The 14,528-nt window shown below is 40.8% G+C and overlaps 1 protein-coding gene across 2 annotated transcripts in view; it reads right to left on the reverse strand.

Annotated features, from left to right (window-relative positions):
• Nucleotides 1-11,669: 11,669 nt before the first annotated feature.
• ate1 (arginyltransferase 1) overlaps nucleotides 11,670-14,528 on the reverse strand; it is a 68,657-nt gene continuing 65,798 nt past the window's right edge. For both annotated transcript variants that reach the window (XM_087803325.1, XM_087803324.1), the window contains exon 12: nucleotides 11,670-12,165. In XM_087803325.1, the coding sequence (XP_087659451.1) occupies nucleotides 11,987-12,165 (179 nt within the window). In that variant the 3' untranslated portion in view covers nucleotides 11,670-11,986. The remainder of the gene's footprint in view (nucleotides 12,166-14,528) is intronic.

A 14,528-nucleotide genomic window follows, 5' to 3' on the forward strand; every position in this document is an offset into this window, starting at 1 on the left:
CCCACAGACCGCCTGTCCGTCAGTCGCCGGCTGATTGACAAGCCCTGTCACCGAGACAGCTCCCCCCCAGCTCTAACAAGACTCTCATGGGATGGCGTGAGAACAGCCTCACTGTTTATACTGACAACTGCCAATATGAACAGAAACTAACCTTCGATTTCCTGCTCTGCACAGAAGAACCTCCCGAATGTAAGTGACACTCTTTCTAAATAGGGTCATACTGACCCTTTCTAGGTTATTTTTGAAGTATCTGCAAAGGGGTTGTACTATGGCCATGGCGATCCTAAGGCGATGGATGTTGTCATCGCTTCTTCTCTGTCTCTTCGTAATTCTTGTCTTTTTCATCTTACTTTACTTCATCTATCATGTTCTAAACCATCGATCCCTTGGATTTTTGTCCCCACAATTTTCGCCATGACCCGTCCCTTTTATGCACTCATTTCTTATCTTCTCCTCGCTTGTCCATCCCATTAATCCTGGTGTTATCTCAGGGCCAAGGTGGTCCAGGAGACCAGGAAAACAAATGTGTTTGTGGTATCCCTTGTGCTACCTCCCTGGATTCCAGAAATTCATATGCAGTGGCGCCGTGTCTTCGGCCACCGGGTCAACTTGACCCAGAGAAAACACAAGGGTTAAGAACCTTAAAATCTCCTTGTCTATCAAACCATAGGTCTTACCTTTCTATAAACCATCCCTTGCTTTTGTTCTGCTACTCTACTCTCACAGGTCAGCCATCTCAACCCATTCCATCCTGCCTGCACTCTCCTCTTTTCCTCTCTTAATCTCAGTCATTATTTGAAAAAGCACCATTAACTAAACCTTGGGAATATGTCCGTCCTGAAGTGAAGACGCAAGAGTCTCCAGGTCCGCCCACAGAAGAGCTAGAATTGGGTTGACATCCGAACAACCTGGAGATGTTGGACAATCATTTTTCCGAAACAGATACTTCCCCCTGAAAACGTCAAGATTGTTATGTTAATTTTCCCACAACCTGGTTCCAGGACAGCGACGAGGGACAAAGCACGTCACGGATGAGCGTGTCCTTCTTTGTGTCTTTGTGTCAAGCCCATGTCACTCCATCTGTCCAGGAGGAGCCTGGATCTTTGCAATAAACAAAAAAAAAGGGGGAGAAGAAGGAATACGCTAAAGCTCCGGAGCTCGGAATTCCTTCTCGCAGCTGCATAACTCCACAATCCCGTGTGGTCAGACTGGCACCACCAGAGCTTTCCTCCACAGACGGTTTTCATTTGAATTCTTACATTTCTCCGTGTGGTGTCGACCATCTTCCTCCTCTTCTGTTTACTGAGCAGTTAAACTCGGGGGCCGCAGACCAATGTGGTGCTGAGGCTCCCGATCCCGACCAGAAAAGGAACCCACTTCATCAAGTATCAGACAAATAACGTAACCAGAGTGGAAAGCACTTCCTTTCCCGCGATATCGGATTTTTTTGTTATGGTATACAGGAGTTCATGTAACAGTAACTGGCTCATAAACACTTCTCCAGAATGAGCTTTTTTGGACCTGATTCTTTAGTTTAAACCCCTAAAATTACCTAAAGTGGTCCCACCATAGCAGCGTTTGAGGTTAAGAATGGATGAACCCGTCCACGGTTCTAAAGACGGATGAGTGAGGTATAGAACATGTAGAGGGAGAAGCGAAAGCATAGAAAGAAAGGAAGGAAAGGGGTGGTTTTCTCTTACCCTGGATTCCTGGGTAATGACTGGGCTGTAATGGTGCCGAGCCTCGCGCCGCCAAATGAAACAAGAGGCCCAACGACTTCTCCCCAATTTTTCATTTTTTCCACAAGTGTCATAAAAAGTCATACGAGCAGAATCCACACTCCTTTGCGTGTTCAGCATAGCCCCCGGTTTGTGGTCGTTTATATATTTTCGAGGGGAACCGGGCCAACGCGTTTCCTGACTTTGACCTCAACTGCTGATGCGAGCATCATCGGCGCGCGATGCGGCCAAGGAAGCCGTACGTATCGAACTCACGAGGTGGAAGGTTTAGCGGCGCCAAAAAATGTTGACTTTTCTCGATCATTAAAAACGAGGCCGAGGTGACGAAACCGATCGTCCCGGTCCAACAGTAAAAGCGACCAAACCACTAATTCACAATCAGTGAAGTGTTTCATGGGAGAACAGTTGCTACTAAAAAGGCCACACACGTCTGAACGTTATCCTGAACCCGGTTCATTTCATTCATTTACTTCTGCTTCTTCCCTTAAAGAGACTTGTTTTCTACTCGTCCTCATGTCGACTGAGGGTTGGGATTATTTTCAGAGTAGTTTTGATCCTTTTTAGAGTTATAGACAAAAGTGTTTGTTCCAAAAACCTCACTTAAAAACATCCAAATACCTCCAAACTGCTCGTCTGTAACGTCCATCGTGTATTGAAGCCTTGACATTAGGAATTGTTTCGGGAAAAAAAACAGAGTAATCCGTTTCTTTTTGGAGTCATCAACAAAAATGTTTGTTCATTTTAATGTATTTCACCACCATTCAATTATAAAAAATTTAAAATGGCATCCAGAGTCAAGATCTTAAGATCTCAAAATCCACTGGGATTGATCCAGTTTTTTTTTCCAACATTGAGCTCTCAAGGGCCACAAAAAAAAAATCCTTGGGGACCCATTATTTGACCCCTGGCCTAAACCTCAAGACTGAGGACTTTCTCATCTTGTTGTGATTCATCAGGAATAACCACCAGACCCTTATTACCAACAGATAATCGTAGGCATACTTGTTCCTCCTTGTAAAATGTCAGCTTTTCTAACTTGGGGAATGATATGTTTTTATCGAAACTCTTCGTCCACCGCTAATGAACTATCTTTTGTATCAATTTTAAAAACTTTATTTACAAAGATGAAATCTTTGTTTTATGTTTCTTTTTTTCTATAAAGTCACAAAACAAAATATTTGGTTATTTGATCATTAGATCATATATTTTCATACACTGTGGCCTTGTTGAATATATTTATAAAATTAAGAAACGATTGATATAAATATAGACTTAAAAGACTTAGAATCCTGTTTATGGTAAAATAACTAAATTGAAATGTGAGACAAAAGGTTGTAAAAATGATCAAATCCTGGGTCACGACAGCCACAGCTGAGAGTGTGTAGTAAAAACAGTGTAGCGTCACAAACATGCACCATCACTGCACCTTTTAATGCTATTTTCTACATCTGCAAAGTCAGCAATAAAACCTGCAGGAAGCCCAGGAGCGTTCAGGTCCCGCTTCAGGTCCGCGAGCCTCCGACGAGCCCCGATCCACAGCGGCGAGGACGAGGCCCGGCTTTGCACGCCACGGAGGATTTTGTGCGGGACCAGAGAATCCACCTCCGCTTGGCTCGGAGGCTCCGGGAGCGAGCAGGAATCCTGGCTACCGACCCTTCTTCTGGTTGGCTTTTTGACGGGCGCCACGAGGAGACCACAGACCTACCGAGTGACACGAGCCAAAGTCTTTAACACAATTGTGGTTTGATAAAGTTTCAGTTAGTTTTGGACTCTCCCTCTAACTCAGACCTGGACTGACCCTGGTCCACTGGTCCTCAACCTAAATCAACGTCAGGGTTTGCTTGAACCCTAGATCAGAGTTCCTCCACTGAAGCCCCTCCAGAGGTCCCGCGGCACGTCTCAGTCCTAAATCCTGGCCCGGGGGGCGACTCCGCATCAGCGGGGACGACGGACAGCGAAGAAAGCATGTCTGACATTTCTCAAATGTGTAGCAAATCAGGAATGACGGCTCATCTGGAGGATTCTAGCAGCACATGAAGCTCAGGGGTCACGTGACGCCTCAGGACACGTCAGACTGGAGCAGAGAGTGCGGCGCTCGACTGCATGACGGTTTAAGGAAGAGCATAAAAACTGATCATGTTGAAAAGTTTGGATGGTTTATTTTTTATCAGGAATAACTGTTTTTATTACAGCAAAAAAACATTTTTCCTTTGTATTTTTGACAAAACCTTTTTTTTTTTATCTTTGAAATATACTGTAAAGTTTTTTTTATACCATATCTTGATGTTTTGATAACTTTGTATTTATATATATATATATTTTTTTTTTCTACAATACATACAAAAGTACTAATGTACAAAAAAAGAAAATGCATCACTTTTTTTAAATATTTGAAATATAGTGATTTTATATAATATGATATCATGTTTTATGTTTACAATAACAAATATATAAAAGGAAATAATATACAAAAAGTACAAGTAATAAATATATATATATATAAATATATATACATATACTAGTGATGGTCTGATGAAGCTTCATGAAGCAGTGTCATTATTTTCAGAGTCTACTAGATGGCGGTCTCTGCACTATTTTCCTTTGTTCTGAACAACTGTTCTAATGAAACATCATTTTTAAACTGATGGCGCCACCTACTGACCTCTAGACAACATGACACTGTTTCATGAAGCTTCATCAGACCATCACTAATATATACATACTCGTTAACCTCTTCCCTTCCTTCTTTTTGCTCCTCACAGTTTAAAAATGATGTGAACAGTTTAAAACAAAGGAAAATAGTGCAGAGACCGCCATCTAGTGGACTCTGAAAATAACGACACTGCTTCATGAAGCTTCATCAGACCATCACTTCTCTTCCCAGTATGTTATGTGGCCCCTCGTTTAACTGCCGACCTCTACGTTGATGATTTTGTTGGTTGGTCGAGGTGATCGCTCGTGATATGTCAGAAAATGTTGCGAAAAAATAAGTGAAACTAAAACAGAAAAATGAAACTTCAAAATGTCTCGACTCACAGCTTCTCAGAAGTGTCGCGGACGAAGTCCAGGAGGTTTCAAACGGTTCCTTCAGACACGAGGAACAATTGTGAGTTTTAATAGCTTCGACTTTTCCATAAAACGATGGCGAAGGAAAAACAAAAGAAAAGTTTTCTGGCAACGCCGATGGTTTACACGGAGAATTCATCCAAGTCTGCGGCACCAGATATATATTTTTTATTCTTAATTATACAAACTTTATTGTGTTCGCAGTCGCAGGCCAGATCCCCCTCGGACCCAGCGGGTTACCGTGACGATGCCAGCGCCCGAAACAACAGCGGCATTGTGGGAGATTTAGAGCTCGGAAAAAAATGTTTGGGAACGAAAAGGAAGGTTTTTTTAAAGAGTGAGATTGATCAATCATGTTAACCCGACTTTGTTTTTCTCGTATTGATCAGCTCTGAGAAGCCTCCGGAGGAAGAGAGGGATCCAGGAGGGAAGTCGGTAAAAGAAGATTTAGAGGCTCCTGAAGTGACGGGGCACACACTGAGGGGTGTGAGCGGGCGACGCCCACCAACGCTCCCCTCCATTCACGCCGTCACATTAGCATTCTGGGGTTAGCATGGAGGCCTGGTCCGAGACAACGATGAAGAGCGATGATGATGACGATGAGGAGGAAAAGGAGGAGGAGGAGGAGGAGGAGGAGGAGGAGGGATTGCACAACAACAACATGGAGAGTTTAATGGTTACTTTAGAATCCTGGGAACGTTCTCCAACCACCTGGACCATTACTTTTAAGAACCTTTGATTATCTTCTAGAATCAAACAAATACATAACTTTCCTTTTTGTTTATTTATTGTTTCTGACTCTTTAAACAAGTGTTTTCTTAAAAAGAAGAGTAAAACAAAACATATGGATGTGGAGGTCAAAGCTACCTGTTTTTGTCATTCATTTCAATTTTTTTTCATTCTGATAACAGAGAATAATCTATTTTTATGTCAAAACTATTAAACATTTTCAATCTTCTACAATTTAAGACAGTATCTTCCCTTGTTTTCCATGTTATATTATTATTAAACTTTTAAAGCTATTTTTAAAGCAGCAACAGTACTTAACAAAATACTAAAACAGAGGCAAAAACAAAATTGTTGAAAAAACAAAATCACATATGTTGAATAAGTATTTATATATATCATTTTTATATTATATAAACGGTAAAATTTCTTGGTGAAAATATATAAATCTATACGACCTTTTAGTGTGACCTTTTGACTTGGAAAAATAAAGAAAAATAGCAACATAGATCAGAATTAAATCCCCTCAGGGGCCACATTTTATACAGTGTCTGCAGTTAGGGGCCATCAAGTAAAAATAAATAAATAATGTCAATAAATGATGAGAAAATATCTTTACAGACTATTTGCATGACAAAAACTGGAATAAATATTCTTTATTATAAATCTGGGACGAGAGGTTGTAGATAGAAAAAAAGGGAAGAGAGAAAAAGAGCAGGAATACTGGAGATCAAGAAGGATGGGGTTCATGGAAAAGAAGAAAAATGCGGGTCAAACATGAAGTGAAGAAGCAAAAGAAAAACCATAATCTACATGAACAGCCTCAAAGAGATGAACGTAAATAAAAAGTCTCAAATATTTCCCTTCAATATTTTTGTCGTCTCGGCTGAAGCCGACACAACAACCTGTGGCCCCGGAGTCTTGTCCGGTTCCTGCAGATCCACTGGAGCTCCGTGTCAAAACTCATTCTCCACGCTCCCTTAATATCTCTGGCTAATCACCTTCCACCGGGGTACGCTGGTGTTTTCCTGGGGTCGGCCTTGTGACTGCGTGTTGAATGTTGGTGACAGGGGGGCCCCTCCAGTAGGGCCCCCCCCCCCCACCGGCCCCCTCCTCACCCACTCATAATCCCTGAGAGAAAAGGCCTCGCATTAAGGGTGCGATACGCTTAATCCGGGGAGCCTCGCTCACAAAGGATCCTGGCACTTCCTCGATCCCGGGAGCTTCCGCTGGTCCAGGGGGGGCCCCCGGCAACAACAACAACACACCACCACCGCGCCGCGACGGACCAGACGTACAGTACTCACACTCGAAAAATAAACCCGTGAATCTTTGCTGAGCAAACAGGAGCGAGCAAACACATCCTCCGGACGGGCGAGGGGTTCCAGATCAAACTTGTATCGGGAAGTTGTCGCAAAAATTAGGGGCCACATCAAAATGAGCGTTTTTTGGATTCTCTTGGAGATTAAATGTGTAGCTAGCAGTTAGCCAAATATATTACGGGGATAGGACACCAATATATATATTAAGATTCTATGAAATAAAATAAAAAGTGAGTTATTTTACTTTACAATCAGAAATTAGCACCTCAGGGGACAGTACTGGTCCCTCTCCTCTTCACTGTATACACTTCAGACTTCTGCTTCACGACGCTGCCATTGTTGGATGCATCAGGGACAACAAGCAAAGGAACCACTTGCAGATGAACACCTCAAAGACCAAGGAGCTGGTCTTGGACTTTGGGAAGGTCCAGGACAAAGCCACGTCCAGTAGACTCAGGGACTCATTCATTCCTCGTGCTATAAGGCGGTTTAATTCTGAGTTTGGGGTCAGGAGTGAAAAGATGATTCTATTCCATGTTAATCTTTTGTTGTTAGCCATAGATACCCAACACAAGCAGGAGTCATCTGAAATGGTTGCAGCAGAGGACCACACACTGATGAGTGGAGGACTTATAAAGTTATAGTAAGTAAGTAAGTAATTTGTATTTATAGAACGCTTTTCCAGACCAGGGTCACAAAGCGCTTAAACAATCACAACAATACTCAATAAAATATATACTTTAAAGGTCAAGATAAGACTTAGAAAAACACAGTTTTCCAGAGTTCCAGAAAATCAAAAAATAAATAAATAAAGAGACTTGAGTTACTTGAATTTTCTTAATTTTTTTCTTTCCAAACTTTATTTTGAAGTTTATTTAAATCAATGAACTCGTCAATCGTTGTTAATTTATACCTCAGACTTTACACTTTAATGTGTTGCTAACTGTTAGCTAAAGAAATCCAAAACAAGCAGGAGTCAACCTTAATGTTTTCATGTGCAATGGTTGCAGCAGAGAACCACACGGTGATGAGTGGACGGACTTTCGTGTAATAAGAAACAAACAAACAAAAACATATATATATATATATATTAAAAACATCTTTCGAGCCATCATACGATGAGAAACCGTAGAACATTCCAATAAAAAGAAACCTGAGACACTGCTGCGGACACCAAGATTGATTTTCATTCAAATCTATGTGGAAAATAAAAAACCTTCAAACTGGCTCAGGACAGAGTTCTGTCTCAAAAGACGCTGATTGGTGAGTTTCTATAAAAGCTCTCATCATTCATCTGCTCCCATTGGCGACCGCAGAAACGAACACAATCCGAGACGAAATATTGTCGTCCACATCTTTCCGCTCTCTTCACCACAGAGGGAAATTACACATTTTGGGACCTTCATGTAAACGAGTGAGGGATATTATTCCATACTCTCAGGAACACTTCCTTCGAGGGAAACCTCAAGACAACTGCGGCCTCGTCCACCGACTCCGTTTGGTTATTGTGTCGATGCCTTGTGTCGGCTTTTGTCTCCATGGAAATGTTTGCCGAATGGAAACAGAACAAAAACAGAGAAAATGATGCTGAGGTCAGCAATTATAATTATTTTTACACAGAAAATGGTAAAACTTTTTTTTCCAGTGTAAAATTTAAATATGATTTTAAGCAACAACTGTTTCAAAATTGTTGCATTTTATCTCACTTTAAATACATTTTCTTCTAGTATATTTAATATTATATATATTTTTTTAAATCAAATTTCAACTGCCAAAAAAATTATTACTCGTTAACCGATTATAATTTGATTAAACGTTGCAATAATATTATTAATCACGGGTTGATGAGGTTTCATGATACAGTGTGATCATTTTTCAGAGACCACTAGATGGCACTCTGCCTTGAAATCCTTGGCTCTGAACCACTGATCCAACGAATACTCGCCAATTTGAACCGAGTAAAAAACGCCCCCGACTGAGCACTGAAAACAATGACAGTTTCATGAAGCCTCACCCAACACTAGTAATGGGGGAAAAGAAATCAAGGGAATCCTAAATCAAAGGCCTTAACTAGTTTTGTTCTGACATTGTAGATGGAGGCAAAGGGCCACATATGGCCCAGGGGCCGCATCTTTTTAGTGGTCTGTTCGAACTACTTTATTAACAGCAGGATTCAAAGTTAGAATGGGTTTGAGTAAATATCGATGCACATAAATATTGTGATATTCAAAAGATATTAATTGATTTTTTTTTTTTTTTTTGGGGCCTTCAAATCACATTTTAATTTTAGTTCCTTTTTCATAGTTTTTTATTTCATCATATGACCGCGATATGGCAACAGTCGTTCTTCGCAGCTACAGGAACAATGAAATCCCGCGAGATCCCAGTGATGACTGAGGACGAGAGGATACAGTCAACTCAGTCAGCTTTTCACCCCTAGTTATCTCAGGGTGACCTGAAGGCCCGAAAACAAATGTGTTTGAGGTATCCCTTGTGTTGTTGCTTGGTAAAGGTGACCTGGAAACAAATGTATTTGTCGTATCCTCTCTGTTGTCTCTGGGTCAAGGTGACCCGAAAACAAATGTGTTAGTGGTATCCCTTTGTGCAGTCTCTAGGTCAAGGTGACCCAAAAAAAATGTGTTTGTGGTATCCCTTTGTGTTGTCTCTGGGTCAGGGTGAATAGAACACCACAAGGGATACCTCAAACACAGACTACACAAGGGTTAAAAGCTGATGTTTGGACATATATTCAAAACAAATAAAAGCAGTTACGACTTCTTCAAGAGTCATGTGGTCTGTAAATTATGCGACACAAGTGTCAAGTACTGGACAATACTACAAATATATACTTCGTTATCATTATACTTTATTACTCGAGTATCACTATAAATTCTATCATTGCCTCTGTAATCTGTATCGTACTGATAGATCTTTGCCAATCCTTATCCCTAATAGTTTGGCATCATATCGTTCACCATTTCTCTCTTTCAACGATCCCTGTTTTTATGAAACTTCATCTCATGATGGATGATGATGTCATCCACAGAATATTCTCTGCCAGTCATCTCTTTGTTTAATTGTCTCGGGCGCGACGGGAGGAGAATCCGAGGCTCGAGTGGAAGCCGCGCTCTAGCACGAGCGGCGCTTCAATAAAGATAATGCACTCTGACGCAGTTTGGATGTCATCTTGAAAAAAAAAACAAAAAAAAAACTCCTCTCACGGAGTTTAGGACTCATTAGCTGTATGGACGAGGCGAGCGCGAGAGGGTCCGCCGGAGTCCTGGCACATGCCCTCGTGTGTGTGGTGTCCACCGAGACTAACTGTTCCTGACACTGCCAGGAGTGTGTGTGTGTGTGTGTGTGTGTGTGTGTGTGTGTGTGTGTGTGTGTGTGTGTCCAGCATGGCCACTTGCCAGGGTCAGTGTTCCCATCCTGAAGAATTAGATCCTCAATCAGTCGTGAAGACACAGAAGGTTCCTGAGAAGGATGCAGGGTTGAAGAGCAAGTGAGCTCTTAGTGACTCCTGAAGACAAACTGCACTGCAACAGTTGGAACAGTTTCAAGCTTCGGTTTCCATATTTATCATAAACCTGGGGTTTTATTTGAGTACTATTTGCACCAAGTGTCATCTTAACCCTTGTGCGGTCTCTGGGTCTAGGTAAGGCCACAAGGGATGGCCTCAAACCCTGGGTCACCTTGACCCAGAGATAACACAAAGGGATCAAACACAAATTAAATGTTTTTTTTAAATGTAAAGTTCTTAGTCGGACTCGTTTCCAGTGAGGGTTAGACTTGCTCCTCGATTCTGTTCATCAACTTTTATGGACAGAAATTCTAGGCGTAGCGTTTAAGGGGTTCCGGTTTTGGAGGTCTTAGAGTTGGATGGCTGATTTTTAGCGGATGACGTTGGTCCCGTTGGCCTAATCTGATCTAGCTCTCGCTAGAAAGGTTTGCAACCGAGTGTGTTGGTTGGAGTGTGAGGCGGCAGGGATGAGAATCGGCACCTCCAAAAAAATCGAGGTTCATGGTTCTCAGTTGGAACATGGTGGGGGAGCCTTCTCCGGGTTCTCGATGAGGCCAGCAGATAAACATATATCATAATATTTATCTTATTTTTTATTTCTTTAAAGGATAATTTATTATATCAAAATTATTTATATATAAAGGTATTGATTTTGTCCAGAAATGTATTTATTTTAAGCAACATTCTCTAAGAATGTGTTCTAAATATATGTATATATTAAAAAAATATATATATATATCTTAATTTAAGGTGTAATCGAATGGTGATAACAGCCGATTTCATGACTTACATACATAGATATCTTCAGATAAACCTTTTCATCTCTTTTGTCAACGACGTTAGAGAGTCTATGACCCTCTCACCCGGAGTAGCTGGGACATGCTTCATCTCGCCGTGACCCTGTGGAGGAGCAGAACATTAATGCATAAATTTAAAGTTCAAAAGTACAAAACAAAACATCGGATTCAAACGTTAACAAAATAAATAACACACAAGCAGTTGTAGTTTAGATTGTGCACCAATGGAATGTTTGTAAAAAACTGTTGAAAGTAGACTTAACTGTAAATACTTTTAGATTATTAATGCAAAACAAACACAAGTTAGTAGTTAAATACACATTAAAGTTGCTCAATAAGTAAATAATGACAGCAGTTAGCATGCTAGCATATATTAGCATCCATGAGTCAGAATGAAGGCTGAAGAAAAAAACGTTATATTTACCTCAGTAGCATCTTTAAAAGACAAATAAATTACACTTGCCAGCAAAAAAAAAAGCGACAAAGAACAACATCCAAAAGTGGGAAAAAAACCGCTTTAATTTCATGTTTTTCAACAAGAAGAAAGAAAACACAAACATATAAATAAACAGGACAAAGATATTCGACAAGAATCTTTAGAGCCTCCGTGTCACAAACTAAAAGCCAATGGTTTTGTATGTAAATGATAAATAAAACATTATTATTTTATCGCTTTATATTTGCACCAAAGCGTCCTTGTGTTTGCAGAGCGGCCACACAAAAAACTAAACCCAGGAGCAGAGAGCACTTTGAAGACAAGACGGATCATCGCTGGGGGGTGAATGCAGGTTAAGGTTCGAGGTCCCGGGAGTGTTAGTTCCTGTAAAGCAAGATCCTCTCGGCGCAGGTCTGGCCCACCAGGTTGACGTACTGCTTGACGTCCGCCTCGTCGCTGGAGCCCTTGCGTTTCCTGGAGTAGGCGGCGTAGGGCATGGCGGTCCTCCTGTACAGAACCATGGTCCGGCTCACGTCCTGCAGCGCTCGGGCGTCTCCTGCGAAAACATAACGAGGCCCAGAATAAAACAATAAACTCCCAAACTCGTATATCGACTCCCTCGCCGCAGTTGGCATAGAAAAATCGTTATTTCCGAGAAAGTCTGTTTTTTTTTCTCCTGGTTGGATAGTTAAAACATCGGCTGATCTCACGGGCGCTCGGAAGAACGATCCCTCTGGAGGGCAGGAGGACGAATGGACACTTAAACGGCTGACGACGAGATTGAAGATGATGGCCTGAGGTTTGTGTGATTGGATCGTCTGCAGCCTCGTAGGATCTGATTTATGAAGATGGAATTGATGGAAAATCCAAACCATTCCGTAGGGTCAGTGAGTGCGTGTGGATACTAGCGAGTAACAACTCGTGACTTCAGGGCTTCGTCCCAAATCGCGCACTTCTCCGAGTGCACTGGTTTACAGTACACATTGAGTCAGTGCACAAATTTCAACAGGGTAGTACTGTCTCAAATCAAACACTGCCGCTAGACACTGATTATAACCAGCAATTGTAACCCTATCGTGACACTTGACAGCACTTTTCACCAATTGAAACATGTTATTAAGTTGTGTTTCATTTTGTTATTACTGTTGATGTGTTTTTTTGTGGTAATATTAGTGTTTTCTCAAGACATTTACGCTGGTATCTGCTCCGAAGACACGTCGTCAGAGACGTAGCTTCAGTTTAGCCTCATCTATGTCACTAAGATAGCAGTTGTCGAGGGTGGAAAGTGTCCATCGATCCAGGCTCCATTTTCTGGCCGATTGAGTGCTTATTGCACACTACAATTTCGTACACTGCTAATTGGGATGCTTTTGTGTACTTCAAAATATTAGGTGTAAGTGCAGACGATTTGGGACACAGCCTCTGTGCTCGTGTCCTAATTCCTGAGAACCAATGATTAAAACACGTCTGTGTCACAAGTTCTACGAACAAAGAAAGACATTTTTCAACACTGGAGTCAACAGTGTGTATTTAACTGTGTATTTAACTGAGCGGTTAGATTTCACAAGGAAGAAGGAGTAAAGCTACGAGGCACCTTTTTTGCTTAAAAACTTCATTTCAAATGTTTCTGCTTCTCCCGGCACTGCTTCAATAAATTAAAGATTGCCACTCTTTCCTTTGTTCCCCTTCATTTCCTTGATAATTTTCCTTAAAATTAATTTCTCTTGCAGAAAAAAGTCCCATAGAAAAAAAACAACATTTCAATAATCAAATATTTAAAGACTATATAGTATATAAACTAATAAAATATGAATGGAATTAATGAATAATTCTTTTACACAAGTTCTAAAGGCTTTTTTCATTAAATCAAAACGACTTATGATTCCGATCCTGACTATGGAAGATATTTCAAATTTGTTTGTGGCGCCCCCACTGTAAGAATAGTGTAATTGCATCAGAATAAACTGACAAAGATCCTCATGTGCATATATTAAATGAGGTTAAAAAAAAAGACTCTTTTGGTCTTGGGTTTCCTTTCCCTCTTCCTTGAAGCTTCCAATAGTCGTATCGGTACTTCAGTAATAATGGAAATAAATGCAAATTCCGTCTCTGAGCTACTGCTGTAAAGCAGTTTGGTGGTCAGATGGATAGCCCGGCAAAGAGCACTGTTTAAATAATAGCTAGAAAGTTCAAATCAAAATGTCTATTTTTTAAGTTACAGCAACATCTACAGTAATGTCATACTTGAAGCCAAAGATAGTAACATCTAATATTAAAGTTTTTTGGGAAGAAACCTTTTTTTCTAATATTTTCTTTTCTTAAAAATCCATTTAAAAAAAACAGTTTTGAAGTATTTGACAGAAAATCGAAAAAAAAAAATGTAATTGTTTTGTACATTTCTCAGACAGTCTGGTATGTTACTTAATAAATTGCAATACATTTTTTTTAAACACGCATCCACTCAGTTTCTACTTGATTTACAAGAGGATATTTTCTTAACTAAATTTAAAGCTAATCTGGAAAGCAGCGATCAATACCTGACAGTGCAGCCTGAGGAATACCAAGAGCCTCCAGAGACTCCTCTTCATGTTTAATGTATCAAGCCGACCGCTGGGCTTCCTATCTTCCTTAAAAACTGCTGCGTCAGCGAACACAAACACAAACTTTAGATAAAACAGCAGCTTTTCTTTTTTTTTCAAAGCATTATGCAAGTTCACGTGAGTCCGAGAAGAATTATTCAGTCCCAGAGGCAGGAGATTATTTTAACTTCCTGGATGAGTTCAGCAGCCTTCAGAAAGATCTGTCGAAGCGCTTTTCTTGACTTGATGTTCTTCATCAGCATGACAGTCCACTTAACCAGCTGGCAGGGCAGATATCGGGTTGTGAACTTCATGCACGAGACCCCGAAATGGTGCATCG

The sequence above is a fragment of the Callionymus lyra genome, chromosome 11 (assembly GCF_982586985.1).
Source record: "Callionymus lyra chromosome 11, fCalLyr1.hap1.1, whole genome shotgun sequence".
Lineage (NCBI taxonomy): Eukaryota > Metazoa > Chordata > Actinopteri > Syngnathiformes > Callionymidae > Callionymus > Callionymus lyra.